Source organism: Lissotriton vulgaris, chromosome 11 (assembly GCF_964263255.1).
Source record: "Lissotriton vulgaris chromosome 11, aLisVul1.2, whole genome shotgun sequence".
NCBI classification, from domain to species: domain Eukaryota; kingdom Metazoa; phylum Chordata; class Amphibia; order Caudata; family Salamandridae; genus Lissotriton; species Lissotriton vulgaris.
In genome coordinates this window covers 778321469-778342487 of record NC_141699.1, presented here as the reverse complement: position 1 = coordinate 778342487, position 21019 = coordinate 778321469, and the positions used below count along the sequence as shown (strand labels likewise).

The window sequence follows — 21019 nt, the reverse complement described above, 5'->3', positions numbered from 1 at the left end:
CCGAACGAGTCTTTAGGGACACGTACACCTTTAACTGACTTCTGAGTGACCTGAACGAGCTGACTCCTTTGCCCGAGGCTGACCTCGTTGAGCCAGTTCCTTGTTAGGCAGCTGGTCAGATAGAGATCAAAGAACAGGACATTGCTGAGTTTATGGTACACGCACACACCCTTCTATCTTGCTTCTCATCTGCTTCTGTTCCTTCCTTTATGGCTTAATTACCGATTTGGGTTGAGGTCTTTTATGATGGGTCCGTCCGGCCTATTCGAGAAAGAATGTTGGATTTTGCTTGGTCATTTCTGGTGGGCTGGACAACGGAAAGTGGGATTGTCGTCATGCGATATGTTTGAAATGTCATCCTCCGATTGGTCAGTTGTAAATAATTGATGCTAGTCAGGAATGTGATTTTTAGCATGAAAGATGATGTCTCGCAATACTAAGTTGTGCAGTCTCCTGAGAACATACACCGTGTTGTACTTCTAGGATCTCTGTTCCTGGTTGCAGCTAATAAACTTGGTCTTTGATGTCACCGAGAAGTGTCCCGTGTCTCTGTTTGCCAAGGCAGGGGAACTCGAAGAATTCGGGCGTTTTCCCTGGCGCCGCTGGGTTCTAAAACCCGGTTCTTCAGTTGGCGCCCAACGTAGGGCGAATTCAGCGGTACTGCTCCAAGCCTGAAGATCGTGAGGAGCTTTGTGTGAAAATTCTGGAGGAAGGCCTGCCACTTCATCGACCCCTGTATGTCGTCGTGGTCCGAAAGTCTTTGCTGCGAGGTTCCCCGCTTTCCGACGGCTACGAAGGAATGCTGCCCTGACTGTCGCCCTGTCTTGAAGCCATTAGACGATTTGTAGAGCGAGACGATAGACGGGTCTTCTGGCAACGTCATCGACATTTCAGTTAAGTATGAGTGGAGCGCCTCCCATTCCTTAATTTTGTTTTGGTATCCCATCGGGATTCTTTGATTTGGTACCTGCAGGCCCCAAAGCCGAGTTACTCGTGTATTCACAAGACTATCGTTTTTGATATTCCCTTGAAGTTTGAAGCTAGACTAGTGAGCGAAGATGCCTGGTCTTAGCAGACTTGGAAAGATGTTTTGTTGTGGTTGTAATAGGGATTCCCGATTGGAGGATTTGTGTCCGGTTCCTCCGATTGGAACTCCGACCTATGAGCTCTATTTAACCCTTTCGATGCTGATGACGAGCTCAGCTCGTCATCACCCACGGGTGTCGTGTGCTGATAACGAGCTGAGCTCGTCATGGTGCCAGCAAAATGGCAAAATCCAGCACAGCGCAAAAATCCCCACAGCAGCCATGTGGTTAAAACATGGAGTGGGCCCCATTACGTATAATGAAGTATGGATTAGGTATACCAGGAAAGACGGTGTCCTACAGTGGCCCCGTTATGGTAGCTTTGAAACAGAGATTTTAGATAATCTCGAAGTTAAACCGTTCAAGAAGAAAGCCCGGCCAGCAATGTTTGACTCTTTCCGCTTATGGCGAAAGGAAGCCAAACAGAAAGAAATCAAGTTAGAAAAGCGAAATAAGAGAGAAAAAGGAATGTCAATGGTGCAAGCTGCTATACAGTTTAGGGATAATGAAGAAGAACAAGAAAGCGAACAGTTGCTTATGCAACGTAAACTAGAGGTAGACAAGTGTTATCCAGCTCTGCCACTTCAACAGCAGGAAGAAAAGAAAGATCTTGTGAAAGATCCTTTAATGTCGCACTTTTTGAGTTCGCCACCCCCTTATGTGCAGAGTGCTACAGCACCTCCGGCTCCTGTAGTTGCGCAACCTCCGGTTGCTTTGCCACCCGTTATTCCTCAACAGCCAGCTCCTCTTTCGTTGGCTTCTATTCCTTTGGCGCAGCCTCCTCAAGGGCCGCCGCCTTTGCTACCTTCTTCGTCTGCTACTCCTACGCCAGTATTGCCTGCTCCTTCTGCAACTGTTCAGACTTTGGTTTCCTCTAATTCTGCTTTGACTCCTGTTCTTTCGTCAACTTCTCCTTCTGTTCGACAGAGAATGACCGATACTGTTGTTGGTCTCTTTTCTCCTCTTTATGGGTCATTGGGTATGTCTCCTGTTGCAGAGCGTAAGCAATTGCATAGCCAATTGCCTGGTCCCACTGAGCGGACAGTGTTGGATCACTTAGCGCGAAAATGGGTTACGTATCCTTTGCCTATAATCGAGTGTGTTATGGATGTTTTCGGTCAATGGGGAGCACCGACACAGAGATATGTTTTTGATATGATGTGTTCTTTCCTTCGTGAACAATGGGAAGATGGTGAGTTAGGACAAGCTCCGCTTGAGTTGTTCCGTATACAGTCTGAGTTTGCGAAGGGAACTTTAGTGGGTATTGAGGTTGAGAAAGCAGTTGCGACGTTGTCGTCGTTTAGGAGTGAATCTCCTTCTCAGCGACTGTTTGAGCCTGATTCTTCAGTTAGGAGAAAGGCGCGACAATACCCGATGCGAGAGGTTCCCCCGGTTTGGAGACCCGGTGATGAACAGGCTGTTCCACCTGTTCTGCCACATTTTCAGCGTGTTTGGGTACATGTTCCATGGAAACGTGCTGAGGTTTTAGCCCTTAAGCAGACTTTGCCTGATCCACATAAAAATCCTGCAGGGTACTATAAGGTGTTGGACAGGGCCTCGTGGCGTGGCCCCACTCCTCCCGCATGGCGGGTCCCGGACTACCTCGACCCCTGTTCTACGACCAAGAGCGGCACCTTCCACGAGTGCCGCCCCTCCGGGCCGCCCCCAGCTCTCCCCCGAAGGAACTCAACCTCATCTCATCAACCCTCCCGGCTGGCCCGGACCCTTTCCCGGACCATCGTCTCCGGCCCAGCCGCCATCTTGGACCCTCCACGACCAGGCCTCGTGGCCTCAGCCCGACCCCAGCCGCAGGCCCAGCAAAGCCCCGACATCGAGGCACCACGATGCGACCAGGGGGTAAAGAGACCACTTGGCAAGTCAATGGGGGAAGGAGTTTCGATGGTCCCCCATCCGCCTAATTTCTATCGCCCACAGCCTCCCTGGGCGCTGGCTCCACCCCCCTGCTGGGTGTCTGGACTCGCACATCCCGGACCCCCCGACCTCCAAGTGCGAGGGTCCGGACATCAAAGGGCACCAGACCTATAACTGGGGCAGCTCCGGAGCAGGAAGGCAGTTGTATCCTGGAGTCGAGAGACACCGAGACAAACTCATCCTTGGAGTCCTGCTGGCACGGCCGCGGCTCATCTTCGTGAACCATCCTTGGAGTCCTGCTGGCGCTGCCGCGGCTCATCTTCGTGAACCATCCTTGGAGTCCTGCTGGCGCTGCCGCTGCTCATCTTCGTGAACCATCCTTGGAGTCCTGCTGGCGCTGCCGCGGCTCATCTTCGTGAACCATCCTTGGAGTCCTGCTGGCGCGGCCGGGGCTCACCTTCGTGAACCATCCTTGGAGTCCTGCTGGCGCTGCCGCGGCTCATCTTCGTGAACTATCTTGGAGTCCTGCTGGCGCTGCCGCGGCTCATCTTCGTGAACCACCTGGGAGTCCTGCTGGCGCTGCCGCTGCCCATACCGGAGAACCTTCCAGCTCAAGGATTGAGAGCAGTGTGGCAGGCACCCCTGTACCAGACCGGTACCAAGACTGTCCCGCTACCCCCTTCCCGCAGAGACTAAGTTTAGAGGGATCCCAGCATCCCGTTCCTTCTGTATTTGTTACGATAACCTGCCAAAGAATACCGATAAAAGTGTTAAGAACCGATCTTTGTGTGGCGTCCATCTGTGGGGGGGGGGGGGGGGGGGGGGAGGGGGTCACTCGTCCGTACGATCTAAGGAGAGGACCCTCGCCAGGAGGCCTCTCCCCCTTGCTCGGCCGACCCTAAGGTTTCCCGTCTAACATTGGTGGCCAGCGGCGCGATTCGAGCCGACGCAAAGCGTACGGAGAGTAACTCGCCCCACTACAAAACGAAAAACACACAGCGACCATGACGACGAAAGAAACCGGAACAACCGCGAAATTCCAGATGGAACGGCTGGAAGATTACAGTCACAAGGAATTGAAGCAATTCTGCATAGACTTGGGTATCGCTACCACGGGACTAAGCACCAAAGACGATCTCAAGCATGCCCTGCAGACTTGGGTGGAGACGGGAGCATCGCCACCCCAAAACGAAAACATCGCAACCACGGAAACCATTGCAACCCCCGAGGAGGAGAGAAGCACGGGCCTCTCTCACAAGGAGGCCTGAGAACGAGAGAGGAGCCGGCTCCACGAGTTGAAACTGGCTAGACTCCGCTTAGTTGGGGAGCTGAAACTAGCGGAAAAGAAGATAGCCCTTGAACACCTACGATTACAGGGAGAACGGGAAGAGAAAAAAAGCCAGAGGCAGCTGGAGGAGAAGAAGCTCGCGTACGAACACGAGCGCGGTTTGAAGGAACTAGAAATCAGGAAACAAAACAGGGACATCGGCGTCTCCGAGAACCAGAGCTCCACTCCCTCTACGAACACCAAGGTCCACATCCCCAAAGATGTCGTCCGAGAGTACTACAAGAACGACAACATCCAGCAATGGTTTAAGGCCTACGAGGTAGCCATGACCTCCCACCAGGTTCCGCGAAAAGACTGGGGGGCCGGGTTGTGGGGGAGATTCATCAACGAAGGGAGAGATGCCCTGCTACAGCTCCCCGACGCTGAGATGACCTCCTACGAGCATATGAAAGCCGCCCTCCTCACTCGCTATGGGCTCACCCCCGAGATGTACCGGCAGCGATTCCGAGACTGTAAAAGGATCCCCGGTACCACCTGGGTAGAATATGTGAACTTTTTTAGCAGAGCCCTAGAAGGATGGATCAAGGGCAGCCAGGTCACCACCTACGTGCAATTGTTCGATCTCATCGTATGGGAACACCTCTCCAATAACTGTTTCGTCGAACTAAGGCAGCATCTCCTCGACAGTAAACTGACCGAGCCCCGGAAACTCGCCATTGAAGCAGATCGATGGGAGAGCACCCGGGTCCCCTGGAACTGGGCAGGAGACCAAGGCCGAGCCTCCCAGGGGTCCCACTGTCCGCGAGGAGGAGGAGGAGGCCAGAGCCGGGGCCGGGACACCGCCACGGTGCCTCTCACCAGCACTCCCCCGTCCCTGGCCGGGAGAGGAAGCCCTCCAGTATGGCCGGGACCCTACCCCAACGTTATCTGCCACAAATGCCAGCGACCCGGTCATTACGCCAACGACCCCAACTGCCCGAGAAACCAACCATCCAACCCCACAGGACCGCTAAACCGCCAGATCCCCGCCGTCTCCCTAGGGGAGGAACAAGGCGAAGAAGAAGTCGAAGACGGTGAACAGTACCAGCCCGAGTGGGAACCCGCAGCCATGTCCCTGGTATGTCTGGGCGAAAGAGACAAGGTCCCACGGGCCCCCATCCCGGCCAATACGCAGAAGTACAGCCAGTGGGTCACCATTAATGGACACCGGGCCGAAGCCCTCTGCGACACGGGAGCCAGCGTAACGGCCGTCCGTTGCCATCTGGTGACCCCGGATCAAATCCTGCCCAATGTGCTATGCCCAGTACGGTCTGCGGATAACTCCGAAAGCCTGTGCCAGATGGCCCGCGTCCCCTTTGAATGGGGCGGGGGGGGAGTGTCGGGCATGCTGAAAGTGACCGTCCGAGACGATGCCCCCGTAGACTGCCTCCTGGGGAACGACCTCGAGAGCTCCCCCTGGACTGCCGTTGAGCGGAGGGAGCACCTGGGGATGCTTGGCCTCCCTGAATGGGTCTGTGCAACGACCCGATCCATGGCCGCCCGCACCATCCCCTCCACTGAAGAACTTGAATGGCCCGAACCTCCACCGCCCGTAGTCACTGAAGACACCGACCCTGAACCCGGTGCACCGGGGCCCAACGACGAAGAACCTGACCCACTCCGCGACCTCCCGGAGCTGGCCCAGTGGCGCCAAGAAGGTGGCCCCACTCAAGAACAGTTCCGCCAAGAACAAAAAACGTGTCCCTTCCTCGAGGGGATCCGACAGCAAGCCGCAGCCCAGAGCGCAGGGGATGCCTCGGGGGCTCACTGGGTCTATTGGGACAATGAGCTCCTCTACAGTGAGCAGAAGATTGCCGAGCTAGGGGCAAGCCGGGTGCTGGTAGTCCCCCTCAGATTCAGAGACTTCCTCCTGACCCGGGCTCATGATGTACCTCTCGCCGGGCACCTTGGGCAGGACAAAACTTACAGCCGCCTGGTGACCCACTTCTACTGGCCCAAGATGAGGAACGATGTGATCAACCACTGCCGAGCCTGCCCCACCTGCCAGGCCAGCGGGAAGAGTGGCAGAAAAATAAAAGTCCCCCTGCAACCCTTCCCGGTCGTCAACACTCCCTTTGAGCGGGTAGGGATTGACATTGTGGGGCCCCTGGAGCCCCGGACATCACAAGGTCACCGGTTCATACTCGTCCTGGTGGACCATGCCACCCGCTATCCCGAGGCCATACCTCTCCGGACCGTGACACGCCCGTGGTGGGCCGAGCCCTGATGGGGATCTTCTCACGGGTGGGCTTCCCCCAAGAAGTCGTCACTGATCGGGGCACGAACTTCATCTCCCGATACATGAAGTCCCTCTGGCAACAGTGCGGGGTCACCTACAAATTCACGACCCCCTACCACCCGCAAGGGAACGGACTGGTAGAACGCTTCAATCGCACCCTCAAGTGTATGATCATGGGCTTGGCGGAGCACTTATGACGCCAATGGGACGTGTTGCTGCCCTGCCTCCTATTTGCCTACCGGGAGGTCCCACAGAAGTCCCTGGGATTCAGCCCCTTCGAACTAGTGTATGGGCACCCTGTCCGGGGTCCCCTGAGTCTGGTCAAAGAAGGATGGGAGGTGACCACCCAGAATGCTCCTCCTGATGTGTACCGGTACCTCCTGACCCTCCGGAACCAGACTCGGCGGTTCAGGGAACTTGCCAAGGCCAACCTCGAAGCCAGCCAAGAAGACATGAAACTGTGGTATGATCAAAACGCCTCATCCATCGAGTTCGAGCCGGGACAACAGGTCTGGGTCATGTCCCCGGTCGAACCATGCGCCCTCCAGGACAAATGGACGGGGCCCTTCAAAGTGGTGGAGCGCAAGGGGCCTGTCACCTACCTGGTGGACATGGAGTCCCCCAGGAACCCCCTCCGGGTCCTCCATGCCAACCCGACTTAAGCCTCACTTTGTTCGCTCAGAACTTAGCCTCCTGATGGCTACCGACAGCGGGGCTGAAGAGGACTCCGAGCCACTGCCCGACCTCCTGAAGACCCTCGAAAAAGACGGCTCCGTGGAAGGCGTCAACCTCTCTTCCAACCTGACCCCAGCACAACGCCAAAGCTGCCAAGACTTATTACAACAATTTGCCGATCTATTCTCTCTCACCCCCGGGGTCAGCCCATGGTGCCTCCGCGATGTCGACACCGGGGATACCCCACCTATACGGCACCGGGCCTACTGCGTTCCCGATCGGGTACGCGCCTGCATCCAGTCGGAAGTATCCAAGATGCTGGCTCTAGGAGTGATCGAGCCCTCCGACAGCCCATGGGCCAGCCCGGTCGTGCTGGTCCCCAAGGCCGCCGCCCCTGGCGTCTCCCCCGAACTCAGATTTTGTGTGGACTACCGGGGCTTGAACGCCGTCACCCGAACCGACGCTCACCCCATCCCTCGGGCTGATGAACTGATCGACCGCCTGGGGGCCGCCCGCTACCTGAGCACCTTCGACCTAACTGCGGGCTACTGGCAGATCGGCCTCACCCCGGGGGCCCAGGAGCGATCCGCCTTCTCCACCCCTGATGGTCACTACCACTTCAAGGTGATGCCCTTCGTTCGGGATGAAAAATGCCCCCGCCACGTTCCAGAGACTAGTGAATAAGGTGCTGGCGGGGCTCGAGGAGTTCAGCGCTGCCTACCTAGACGATATTGCGGTGTACAGTTTCCACTGGGCCGAACACCTCCAACACCTCCATGAGGTCTTGGCTGCCCTCCGACGGGCAGGACTAACAATAAAAGCCAGAAATTGACAAATCGGCCAAGGGTCCGTGACCTACCTGGGGCACCAGGTGGGAAGTGGCCAGGTGGCCCCCCTCCAACCCAAGATGCCGCCATCCGGGCATGGGAACCCCCGGTCACCCAAACAGAGGTCCGAGCCTTCCTGGGGCTCACAGGATATTACCGGCGCTTCGTGAAAGACTACGGCAGCATTGTGGGCCCCCTTACAGAACTCACGTCCAAAAAACACCCACCAAAGGTACACTGGACACCGGAGTGTCAGGCCGCCTTTGAAACCCTCAAGACCGCAATGTGCACCACCCCCGTGCTCCAAGCCCCCGATTACAGCCGGGAATTCATAGTACAGACCGATGCCTCCGATCACGGCGTCGGAGCAGTCCTCTCCCAAATCAACGCAGAGGGAATTGACCAGCCAGTAGCCTTCATTAGCCGACGTCTGCTGGCCCGAGAACAGCGCTGGAGCACCATTGAGCGGGAGGCCTTCGCCGTGGTGTGGGCCCTCAAGAAGCTCCGACCCTATCTCTTCGGCACCCACTTCCGGGTCCAAACCGACCACCGACCTCTGCAATGGATGAAGCAGATGCGAGGGGAGAATCCGAAACTGTTGCGTTGGTCCATCTCCCTGCAAGGGATGGACTTCACCGTGGAGCATCACCCAGGCAACGACAACGCCAACGCAGGCGGCCTGTCTCGCTTCTTCAGCCTCGGCGAGGAGAATACCCAAGAAGATGGGTGACTCTCCCTGCCTTCAGCTGGGGGGGGGATGCGTGTTGGACAGGGCCTCGTGGCGTGGCCCCACTCCTCCCGCATGGCTGGTCCCGGACTACCTCGACCCCTGTTCTACGACCAAGAGCGGCACCTTCCACGAGTGCCGCCCCTCCAGGCCACCCCCAGCTCTCCCCCGACGGAACTCGACCTCATCTCCTCAACCGTCCCAGCTGGCCCGGACCCTTTCCCGGACCATCGTCTCCGGCCCAGCCGCCATCTTGGACCCTCCACAACCAGGCCTCGTGGCCTCGGCCCGACCCCAGCCGCAGGCCCAGCAAAGCCCAGACATCGAGGCACCACGATCCGACCAGGGGGTAAAGAGACCACTTGGCGAGTCAATGGGGGAAGGAGTTTCGATGGTCCCCCATCCGCCTAGTTTCGATCGCCCACAGCCTCCCTGGGCGCTGGCTCCACCCCCCTGGTGGGTGTCTGGACTCGCACATCACGGACCCCCGACCTCCAAGTGCGAGGGTCCGGACATCAAAGGGCACCAGACCTATAACTGGGGCAGCTCCGGAGCAGGAAGGCAGTTGTATCCTGGAGTCGAGAGACACCGAGACAAACTCATCCTTGGAGTCCTGCTGGCGCGGCCGCGGCTCATCTTCGTGAACCATCCTTGGAGTCCTGCTCGCGCTGTCGCGGCTCATCTTCGTGAACCATCCTTGGAGTCTTACTGGCGCTGCCGCGGCTCATCTTCGTGAACCATCCTTGGAGTCCTGCTGGCGCTGCCGCGGCTCATCTTCGTGATCCATCCTTGGAGTCCTGCTGGCGCTGCCGCGGCTCATCTTCGTGAACCATCCTTGGAGTCCTGCTGGCGCTGCCGCGGCTCATCTTCGTGAACCATCTTGGAGTCCTGCTGGCGCTGCCACGGCTCATCTTCGTGAACCATCTTGGAGTCCTGCTGGCGCTGCCGCGGCTCATCTTCGTGAACCACCTGGGAGTCCTGCTGGCGCTGCCGCGGCCCATACCGGAGAACCTTCCAGCTCAAGGATTGAGAGCAGTGCAGCAGGCACCCCTGTACCAGACCGGTACCAAGACTGTCCCGCTACCCCCTTCCCGCAGAGACTAAGTTTAGAGGGATCCCAGCATCCCGTTCCTTCTGTATTTGTTACGATAACCTGCCAAAGAATACCGATAAAAGTGTTAAGAACCGATCTTTGTGTGGCGTCCATCTGTGGGGGGTGGTCACTCGTCCGTACGATCTAAGGAGAGAACCCTCGCCAGGAGGCCTCTCCCCCTTGCTCGGCCGACCCTCAGGTTTCCCGTCTAACATAAGGAATTAGCTCAGACTGCGGGATCATGCATTATGAATTTGGCTGATATAGATAGGTTGTTTGGAAATGTAGTTCCACAGCCTTTATGGGGATTGATTCGTCATACGGATCATGCACAAGAGTTAGGTGTTACATGGAATAATCTTAGAGCCGCAGATGCTAGAGAAGTTGGTGGTGCTAAACCAGAGGATGTGATTGCGGACCTTCCTGGTAGGATTACTGATTATATGAAGACTTTGATGCCTGCTATGCGTGTCAATTGGGACAAATTGTCTGCGTGCAAGCAGAAGAAAGACGAAAGTGTGTCCGACTTTTTCACTAAATTCGAAGAGACGTTCATCGACCATAGTGGTCAGGATATGAGTACAGAAGGTGGTCAACGGTTGTTCGTTGACAAGTTTGTGCATAATTTGCATTTCGAATTGTGCACTAAGTTGAAGGATTCTGAGAGTGCTTGGGCTGTTTCTACGTCAGTGCAGATTTTGGCTACTGCCCAATACTACGAGAATAGAGATAAGGACGAGAAAGAGAAAGCAGATAGGAAGACTAAGGAATTGAAGACTAAAGTTCTTCTACAGCAAGCTTATCCGCCTCGTAATAATCAGCGCGATTATCAGCAACCTCAGCAATATCAGAGAAACTCGCACAGGTTCGAGTCTTCTCAACAGCATTTTCCCGTAGGTCCTAATCAGTGTGCGTATTGCAAAGAAGAGGGTAATTTCAAGAGTAGTTGTCCGGTTCTGTTACAGCGCACGAATGGTGCTTCTGGGGTGAGAGGTCGAAGTGTTCAACAAGCTCTTAGAGGTAGAGGTTGTGGTCAGAATGCGCGTTCTTTGCCTCCACAGAACTCTATGAATAGCTTTGATCAGCAGAATGGTGTGTCTGGTAGGAAGGCTCAGTATTATACGGACGATTACTATGTTGAAGGTGAGAATATGGATGGTAATGATTGCTAGGACAGCCATAGACAAAGGGAGGGAGTTGTTTCAGTTCCAGTAGATCAGAGTGGACCTTATGTTGAAGTGATTGCATCAGGTGTGTCAGAAAGTTTTCTGTTAGATACTGGTGCTGCGAAGAGTTCTATTATGCACTCTAAACTCCCTGGCGCACCTTTGTCTGGCTTAACGAATGTCTCAGTAGGTTTTTCTGGGGCCCCGGTTACGAATCCGATTTCTAGTCCATTGTCTATTTCTGTTGGACCTTGTGAATTTGAAGCACCCCTTATTCTGACGACAGGTTTTGGTGAGAACTTGTTGGGTTTGGACTTGTTGAAGAGATTGTATGCGACGCTATATTGTTCTCCTTCGGAAGTACAGCTTACATTGGGAAAGAGAGTGATCTCTCCGATGTATTGGTCTAAAGATAGACTTCCACCTGAATTGTCTTCTCTCCCTGATTCTCTTTGGGCAACTGCTCCTAAAGATGTGGGTCTCCTAGAGATTCCGCCATATGTTGTGACGTTGAAAGCGAATGCTAGATTGCCACGTATTCCCCAATATCGGATTTCCAGTGATGGTGAAAGAGCACTTCTGGCGATCATCTATGATCTGATTGAGAAAGGTGTGATTGAGGAAACGAGAGGTAATGTGTGCAATAGACCGGTTTTGCAGTTCTGAAAAGAACTGATTCTTCACAGCCTCCTGTATATAGGTTTGTGATTGATCTCCGCGAGGTGAATAAGATTGTAGTTCCGCAATTCCCTGTTGTGCCTGATATCCCCGCATTACTGACTTTGATTCGGGCTACAGCCACGTGGTTTTCGGTGATTGATTTGAAGAATGCTTTCTTCAGCATCCTGATTGCCGTAGAGAGTAGGGATATTTTTGGTTTCTCTTTAGGAGGACGAAGTTTCCGGTTTAAGCGCGCTCCTCGAAGCTATTGTGAGAGTCCATCGATCTATAGTCAGGCTTTGAAAACGCAACTTGATCTGCTTGTTTTACCTAATTGTGCTGCTCTTATCCAGTATGTTGATGATCTGTTAGTTGCTGCCGACAATGAAGAGATTTGTAGAGAGGCTACTTTGTCGTTGCTACGTCATTTGTCTGATTTCCATCATAAGGTGTCTCTTTCGAAGTTGCAATATTGTCGACAAGAAGTTACCTACTTAGGTCACCTCTTATCGAAGGAGGGAAGGAAATTGACCCCAGAAAGAATTCAAGCTATTGCGAAAATGAGTGTGCCTACAACACAGAGAGAAGTACGTGCTTTTCTGGGTATTACGTCGTATTGTAGACAGTGGATCCCTAATTTTTCATTGCTTGCGAAACCTTTGATAGCTCTTACTGTTAAGGATACTCCAAATCCTATTCCTTGGACTGACGAATGTCAGAAGAGCTTTTCAGAATTGCATGATGCGTTGTGTTCGGCTCCTGTGTTAGGTACTCCAGACTACAGTTAGCCTTTTACATTGCATGTCCATGAGACAGAGGGATGTGCATTGTCAGTTTTGACTCAACAGTTTGGCGATAAGCAACGTCCATGTGCTTATTTTTCGTCGACTTTGGATCCGGTAGCTAGAGCGCTGCCGAGTTGTTTGAGAGCTACAGCAGCAGCGGCTGTTTCGATTCGACAGTCTGCTGGTTTGGTAATGGACAATACATTGATTGTGATGGTTCCACATGCAGTGGATACCTTGTTGAATCGCACCAAGACACAGCATTTAACTAGTGCTCGGTTGTCGGGTTACGAATTGACACTGTTAGCAAGTCATGTGCATATAAAGAGATGGTGCGTTACTGTTACAACGCAACTTTTACGTCGTAATGCTGTTACAACGCAGCTTTTACAACGCTGGTTCCATTACAACGGATGCTATTACAACGCAGGATATTACATAGCAGATGCTATTACAACGCATACCATTACATCGTAAGTATTGGTAAGTATATATATATTTTTTTATTTTATTTAATTTTATTTAATTAATTTAATTAATATTAATTATAAATAAATATATTTATTTTTGTTTTTTAATATTATAAATTAAATATATTAATGTAAGTATTTTTTAAAATAAGTATGAGTATAGGAGTATATGTTTTGGGGTACTGAGGTATATGTTTTGGGGTGTTTGGGTATTTTTAGGTTTTAGGGCTGGGTTTGGGTTTTGGGGTACAGGGGTGTTTTTAGGTTTTAGGGCAGGGTTTGGGTTTTGGGGTACAGGGGTGTTTTTAGGTTTCAGGGCAGGGTTTGGGTTTTGGGGTACAGGGGTGTTTTTAGGTTTTAGGGCAGGGTTTGGGTTTTGGGGTACAGGGGTGTTTTTAGGTTTCAGGGCAGGGTTTGGGTTTTGGGGTACAGGGGTGTTTTTAGGTTTTAGGGCTGGGTTTTGGGGTACAGGGGTGTTTTTAGGTTTTAGGGCAGGGTTTGGGTTTTGGGGTACAGGGGTGTTTTTAGGTTTCAGGGCAGGGTTTGGGTTTTGGGGTACAGGGGTGTTTTTAGGTTTTAGGGCAGGGTTTGGGTTTTGGGGTACAGGGGTGTTTTTAGGTTTCAGGGCAGGGTTTGGGTTTTGGGGTACAGGGGTGTTTTTAGGTTTCAGGGCAGGGTTTGGGTTTTGGGGTACAGGGGTGTTTTTAGGTTTTAGGGCAGGGTTTGGGTTTTGGGGTACAGGGGTGTTTTTAGGTTTTAGGGCAGGGTTTGGGTTTTGGGGTACAGGGGTGTTTTTAGGTTTTAGGGCAGGGTTTGGGTTTTGGGGTACAGGGGTGTTTTTAGGTTTCAGGGCAGGGTTTGGGTTTTGGGGTACAGGGGTGTTTTTAGGTTTCAGGGCAGGGTTTGGGTTTTGGGGTACAGGGGTATTTTTAGCTTTTAGGGCTGGGTTTAGGTTTTGGGGTACAGTAGTATTTTTAGGTTTTAGGGCTGGGTTTGGGTTTTGGGGTTCAGGGGTATTTTTAGGGTTTCTTTTTTTTAAGTACGACTTTAATTAAATTAAAATAATTAATTAAATTAAAATTAATTAAATTTATTAAATGAAATTAATTACAATTTTAAGATAAATACAATTATATTAATTAAATTTAATTAATTAAATTTAAATAATTACTATTATTAAATTCATTAAATTAAATTAATAAAATTATATTAATTTAATTAAATTTCATTAATTCCTATTTAAAATTAAATTAAACTTAATTAAATAAATTATATTAATTACATTTTTACAATTATTTTAATTATATTAGTAAAATAAAATTAATAAAATTAACTTAATTTCATTTTTTTTTAAAAATTATACTTACCTATACTTACGATGTAATGGTATGCGTTGTAATACCATCTGCTATGTAATATCCTGCGTTGTAATGACATCCGTTGTAATGGAACCTGCGTTGTAAAAGTTGCGATGTTACAGCATGCGTTGTAAAATAACGCGTTGTAACATCATAGATCCAAAGAGATGCAACATGTTGAATCCAGCTACGTTGTTGCCGATTTCCGTTGAGATAGATGATATTGAACAGCATGATTGCTTCCTTAGGACAGAGGAAGAAACGAAAGGGAGGATAGACCTTAAGGACACTCCTCTTGCAGAGTGTGATGGTACCTTATGGGTTGATGGCTTTAAGCTTCCGAATGGTGATACGACTGCGGCATATGCTGTTACGACTTTGCATACGATTGTTGAAGCTGCACGTATCCCACACAATTCAGCGCAAGCAGCAGAGTTGATTGCATTGACATGAGCGTGTGTGTTGTCGAAAGGAAAACGAGTGACTGTGTACACCGATAGCCAGTACGCGTTCGGTGTGGCTCATAGTTTTGGACGTTTGTGGAAAGAACGTGGGTTCCTGACTTCGCATGGAACTAAGATTCTACATGGTCAGTTGGTGAATGAACTTCTTGAATCTCTTACTTTGCCGTTGCAAGTTGCGATTGTGAAATGCAGTGCGCATAAGAAAGTCACTGATGATGTTGGTCGTGGTAATGCGTTTGCAGATGAAGTCGCGGAAGAAACTGCGAGAGATGTGATGAGTCGAATGTATGTTGCGGGTCCAGCGAGATGGGTTCCGTATAGAAGTATGTGTGAAGATACGATTGAGAGTGTGAAATCCATCCAAGCTGAAGCTACAGAGAAAGATTTGAATGAATGGAGAGAAAGCAAGGGTAAATTGGATTCGGATGGTTGTTGGATTGAATTGTCAGAGCATCAGAGATGGTTGTTACCCGATGCTTATGTACTTCCAGTGGTTACGATGGCTCATGGAATGGCTCATATCAGTGTGAAAGGGATTTACCAGTTGTTAGCTCCAGTATGGCAGAATGCTGGTATTCCTAAGTGTGCAGAGAATTTGGTTAAGAATTGTATGGTGTGTTTGATGTACAATCCTGGTAAGGGAACTCCAACTCCAGCTGGTCGTTTTGCTCCTCCAACGTATCCGTTCGAGGCTTTACAGCTAGATTTCATCCACATGGAGAGGTGCAACAACCTGAAATATGTGTTGGTGGTTGTTTGCTCTTTTTCTAGATGGGTGGAAGCCTACACTTTGAAAGATAACACTGCCTTGTCCACAGCGTATGTTTGGTTTGCCGAGAATGATCTGGAGTGACAATGGGAGTGAATTTGTGGGTCAAGTGATGAAGAGAGTATGTTATGGGCTAGGAATTAAGCAGAAGTTCCACGCTGCAAATCACCCCCAATCAGCTGGCCTAGTCGAGTGCTATAATGGCACTCTTAAGCTGAAATTAGCTAAGATCCAAGCAAGCTCTGGTTTACAATGGCCAGATGCTTTGCCACTAGCCCTTTTGTCCACTAGAATGACTGTGCATTCACGGATGGGTCTGAGTCCGTATGAGGTAGTTTTTGGTCGCCCGGCAAATATTTGGGGAGTGCCGCGGCCGACAAAATTCAGCGACATAGAACATCCTGTATTGCTTGACTACCTGTACGAATTGACGGCTAAATTGCGTGTTTTGCATCAACAGGTTCATGATACATTGCCACAAGCTTCTGAAGATTCAGGACACGCCATCGAACCTGGTACATGGGTCCTTGTGAAGAATTTCCAGCGGACCAAGAACGAGCAGCCCCGCTGGATAGGGCCGTATTTGGTCCTGTTGGCGACCCGTTCCGCAGTACGAGTGCACGGTAAAAAGAACTGGATCCACGGCGTACATTGTAAGAGGGCCCCTCTGCCTCTGCCGTACGACCGGTGGGTCCAGAAAGGACTTCCTGATTCTGAAACTGAGACCGTGCCTCATTTTCTGCCTTTTAGTGATGCCCGTTTGATTGGAATGAACACTGAGCAAGAAAGTGACAATCTTCTTCAAGAAGCTGTGCCTCCGTTGAATCCTTTGAACACTGTTGAACCTGAGTTACTATTCCGTGAACAGACATTGCCTGCCAAAGAGCGTTATAATTTGCGACCGAGAGTCGCTGGACAAATAAAAAAGAGAAATTCTTTCTTTTACTGATTTTTAAGGTTAGCTCTCCTCCGAGGAACTATTTTGATTTTTGTTTTTCGAACCGCCATCCGGGTTCAGCTGTAGGTTCGCGGTGTCAAGTCTTTGGAATGCAAGACGAAGACGTTAGGTCAACGGTTCTGGTTGGTCTAAGGGAGTTGCCCTGGACTGACAGACGCGTTCCTTAGCACAGAACACCCTACCGCCGCGAGCAGAAATTAGAGAGGATGGAGTTTTTCGAGATGGAGTGACCTGATGAAAGAATGAGCTTTAAGAGCAAAATCTGTAAATTAATGAGCAGAAATTATTTCTTAATATTGTGTATTCATGTTTCTTAGCTTAATGATGTTTTTAATTGGATATTTGACATTCTCTTTTCAAGTGACGTTCATGCCCACTACACAACCTATGGCTCTTCCTACTGTTTCTTTGCATTCTTTTTACCCTCTGCCCGAACATGAATCTATTAGAAGAATGGAATTCGTCAATAATTCCTTTGTTCAGCTTCTGCACCAACACCAGCTAGTAGTGAATACGACTAATTGTTGGGTGTGTGGTCTTCTGACCCATACTACTGATAAAGGTATTCCTTACCTAGTCCTGCCATTTAGCCATAATGGTTCTATTTGGGCATACAGAACAAAGTTCATCTATGCTCGTGAAGTCTGCGAAAGATAATCCAAAGAATAGTGCTCTAGTTAAGGGTATAGTAGATATAAGACACTAGCATATATTGGATGGAATGTTACTGGATATGGAGTTAGTCTGAGTGAGAACCAGCGAGCGAAAAAGATCTTCTCCGATTTGGATTGTACCCCATCAGGATCATTATTGTCTGCAAGGTAATGGCAAGAATCCGAGAGCTCAGTTCGGGAAGAGCGTCTGCACGGAAGCTTATGTATTTGCGTATCAGACTTCCCCATCGTTTCTAGCAGCTAAAGGAACCTATTTCGTCTGTTACGATAGAGCATATACATGGTTGCCCCCTGATTTCTCGGGCACATGTTTTGTTTCGTTCCTGTTGCCTCCCACATTTACAGCTGCGGCAGATTACCACCAGACAAGAGTTGTTAGAGGTGTCTTCAGTAAGGGAAGATACCGCAAAACAAGAATTGGGAGATTTTCTGAAGGGTTTTCTGCCGTTTTGGGGACCCATGGTTAATAGCAGGAACATACGGCAATTGACGAGAGTGGTTGAGTCCACCATAGTTGAAACTGCTGGTGCCCTTGGTAACTTGACTGCTGAGCTCCAGTCGGATCGCCTTATGACTCTTCAGAACAGAGTTGCGTTAGATGTCATACTTGCAGATAGAGGTGGGGTATGTAAATTGATTCAATCGAGCTGCTGTGTTTTCATTCCAGACAACGCTCCGACAGTGTACCAAGCCATTTCCAAACTACATAAGATCTCCGAGTCTGTACATATAGACGAAGGAGATTGGTAGTTGATGGGATGGTTTTGGCGATTGTTATCCACCTGGGGATGGAAGATCCTGATGGTCATTGGGTTGATCTTAACTATCCTTTTCCTGTTCTGTCTTTGCGTACAGTGTGCTCCTGCAATATGTGGCCTGTGTGCTACTTCCTGTGCAAGGAGACCTGTCCAGAGAGAGTTACTAAGTACTAGGATGATGCTACAGCAACATCTTGATGATCTGATGAATATTGACCTAGATTCAGATTGACATGAGTTTGGGTTTATTGCCTATGTAAGGGCAAAAGGAGGGTCTGAGGTTCCGTGATTCTGAACCTGTTCAATAAAGGTAGTCGTACCTAGACAATTTTGGTATCAGCGGACCGCAAATGACGAGTGCGGTATGTACGAGTGTTTTTGTCATAATCGATCAATGCGAACACTATGTATTCAGGGATTCCGTTCGAACCTTCGGGTTCCATTTTGTGTACGGCAACCATTTTTTGTGTGGTTGCCCTCACATAGGCCGATGACTACAGCCGAACGAGTCTTTAGGGACACGTACACCTTTAGCTGACTTCTGAGTGACCTGAACGAGCTGACTCCTTTGCCCGAGGCTGACCTCGTTGAGCCAGCTCCTTGTTAGGCAGCTGGTCAGATAGAGATCAAAGAGCAGGACATTGCTGAGTTTATGGTACACTCACACACCCTTCTATCTTGCTTCTCATCTGCTTCTGTTCCTTCCTTTATGGCTTAATTACCGATTTGGGTTGAGGTCTTTTATGATGGGTCCGTCCGGCCTATTCGAGCAAGAATGTTGGATTTTGCTTGGTCATTTCTGGTGGGCTGGACAACGGAAAGTGGGATTGTCGTCATGCGATATGTTTGAAATGTCATCCTCTGATTGGTCAGTTTGTAAATAATTGATGCTAGTCAGGAATGTGATTTTTAGCATAAAAGATGATGTCTCGCAATACTAAGTTGTGCAGCCTCCTGAGAACATACACCGTGTTGTACTTCTAGGATCTCTGTTCCTGGTTGCAGCCAATAAACTTGGTATTTGATGTCACCGAGAAGTGTCCCGTGTCTGTTTGCCAAGGCAGGGGAACTCTAAGACATCGGGCGTTTTGCCTGGCGCCGCTGGGTTCTAAAAACCGGTTCTTCAGTAGGAAGAAGGGTGTCAAGAACAGTTATGGTGTAGTCACCGCACTATGATCCATAACAAGCACTCTTACATATGACAAAATCAAATACGTTCAGAGCATACTCATTACAATATGGAATTGTATTTTGCTTTCGGGGGCGGCTAGGTTAATATTTTTAAAGTTTCGCTGTAAAAAATTTAACAAATATATTTCTCCTTTATTATACAATGCACCCAAAGTGTGGAAAAGGAAAGCAAGGAAATTTCCTTTCAGTGGAATTCAAGCTCTCAATGTCCATGACGAATAGTGATTTACTTAACCCCTTCGGTGCTCATGACGGCTCCCAACCGTCATGAGTCAGGGTGGGCATGTGCTGATGACGGCTGGGAGCCGTCATGAGCACCGGCACGGAATTCCAGCCGCAGCCAAGGTGTTAAACATTAATACGATTGTGCATGCAAAGGATAGTGTATACTGAACCCAACACTATACAAACATACAATTAGTGAAGTACGTTATAACAGTGCACTTTATTACACCCAACCTCCTGATATGTGCCTAGGAGCATTCTGACCATCAAGTAGATCATATTCGGCTACCTACCATCAGTTACTTTACATGAAAACAACAAATACTGCAAGCAAAATTAAAAAAGAACACATTACACTACCTTAATGGAAACCCAGAAAACGGTTGCTTAGTGGAATCTGTGGACTGGAAGAAACCGAACTCTGTGCAGGTCTGATAAACCCATTGCCTACCTGTGAAAAGAAAGTTAAATGTTTGCAAATTTTAGAAGCCACATTTTAACCATATACTCCAGGTAAGTAAAAACTGTTCACCAATTTTAAAGAAACGGGCTATGTCTTGATGGCAGCAAAAAATGCTCTTTGTGATCAAATGTAATTTTTTGAATGAAATTTTCTCAGAAGTTAATCTGAGTGGAAGAGAACTCACAGAACTCGAGGTTAGGATCCATAACCAAGGAGAAGGAAGACTCAAGCTTAGGAAACATTTGTTCAGATTACCCCCTAGAAATTTCTACATAGATACAGTCAGTCCTGAACTCACGTTTCTGAGCAGTGAGAGTTCACCTTTAGAATTATTCTGTGCATTAACACTGGCACACTAGCAGATATATAGATAATACAGTCCTGCATGGAAGAGTCTCACAGGAGAAAATAATAACAATAATAGCAATAATGACGAGTGATGAGGTCTGCAGAGTAAAATTAGTAATGCTAACTGAAAGAAATTATAAAACATTTAAAATAGTACCTCTACAAATGGCTGGGAATAGCTGGGGAATCTTGCAAGTCAATTAGCCATTTAAAACACTTGGGGCCAGATATACGACCTGCCAAATAGCCCCTCGCAAATTGCGAGGGGCTATTTGGCATGTACAACAGTGTGTTTAACACCGTTTGCGATTCCCAATCGGGTCGCAAATTGCGAGGCTCATGAATATTAATGAGCCTCACGCTATTTGTGAGCCCATTGGGAATGACAGGCCCTCCCAGGGATGGTGGCCTGCTGGTCTCAACAGACCACCAGGTCTGTGACTGCTTTTAAAAAAATTCACTTTTTTTTATGTAGCCCGTTTTCCTTAAAGGAAAACAGGATGCATTTTAAAAAATGTAAACGTTTTCTTTTCATTTGTTAAAAGCAGGCACCACTGCCTGCCCTTTAAAAATAATATTGCATGTATTTGCAAAGAGGTAGGGTTGCCCTGGAGACCCATTTCCATTTGCAAATGCATTACCACCTACTCGAAGTAGGTGGTAATTTGAGAGTGTTTTTCAACTGCAATTGCGGTCGCAAAACATTGGTACATATCTTTGCAGAAGCTACTAGGAAGGGAACGCCCCTTTCTAATAGCAAAACAGTATTTTGCGAGTCGCAATTTATTTGCAAGTCGCAAAATGCGGTTTGTACATGGGCCCATGCTTTTTACTGTGTGCAAATGGGTCTAAGATCCGTTTGGGCATGCTAAAACCTTGTACATC

The 21019-nt window shown here is 49.4% G+C and overlaps 1 protein-coding gene across 1 annotated transcript in view; it reads right to left on the bottom strand.

The window, feature by feature from the left end:
* The window catches only part of LOC147683491 (putative serine protease K12H4.7), a 599324-nt gene that overhangs the window by 62675 nt on the left and 515630 nt on the right, over positions 1–21019 (bottom strand). Inside the window, exon 7 of the mRNA XM_086943904.1 lies at positions 19684–19774. Within this exon, the coding sequence (XP_086800030.1) occupies positions 19684–19774 (91 nt within the window). The remainder of the gene's footprint in view (positions 1–19683; positions 19775–21019) is intronic.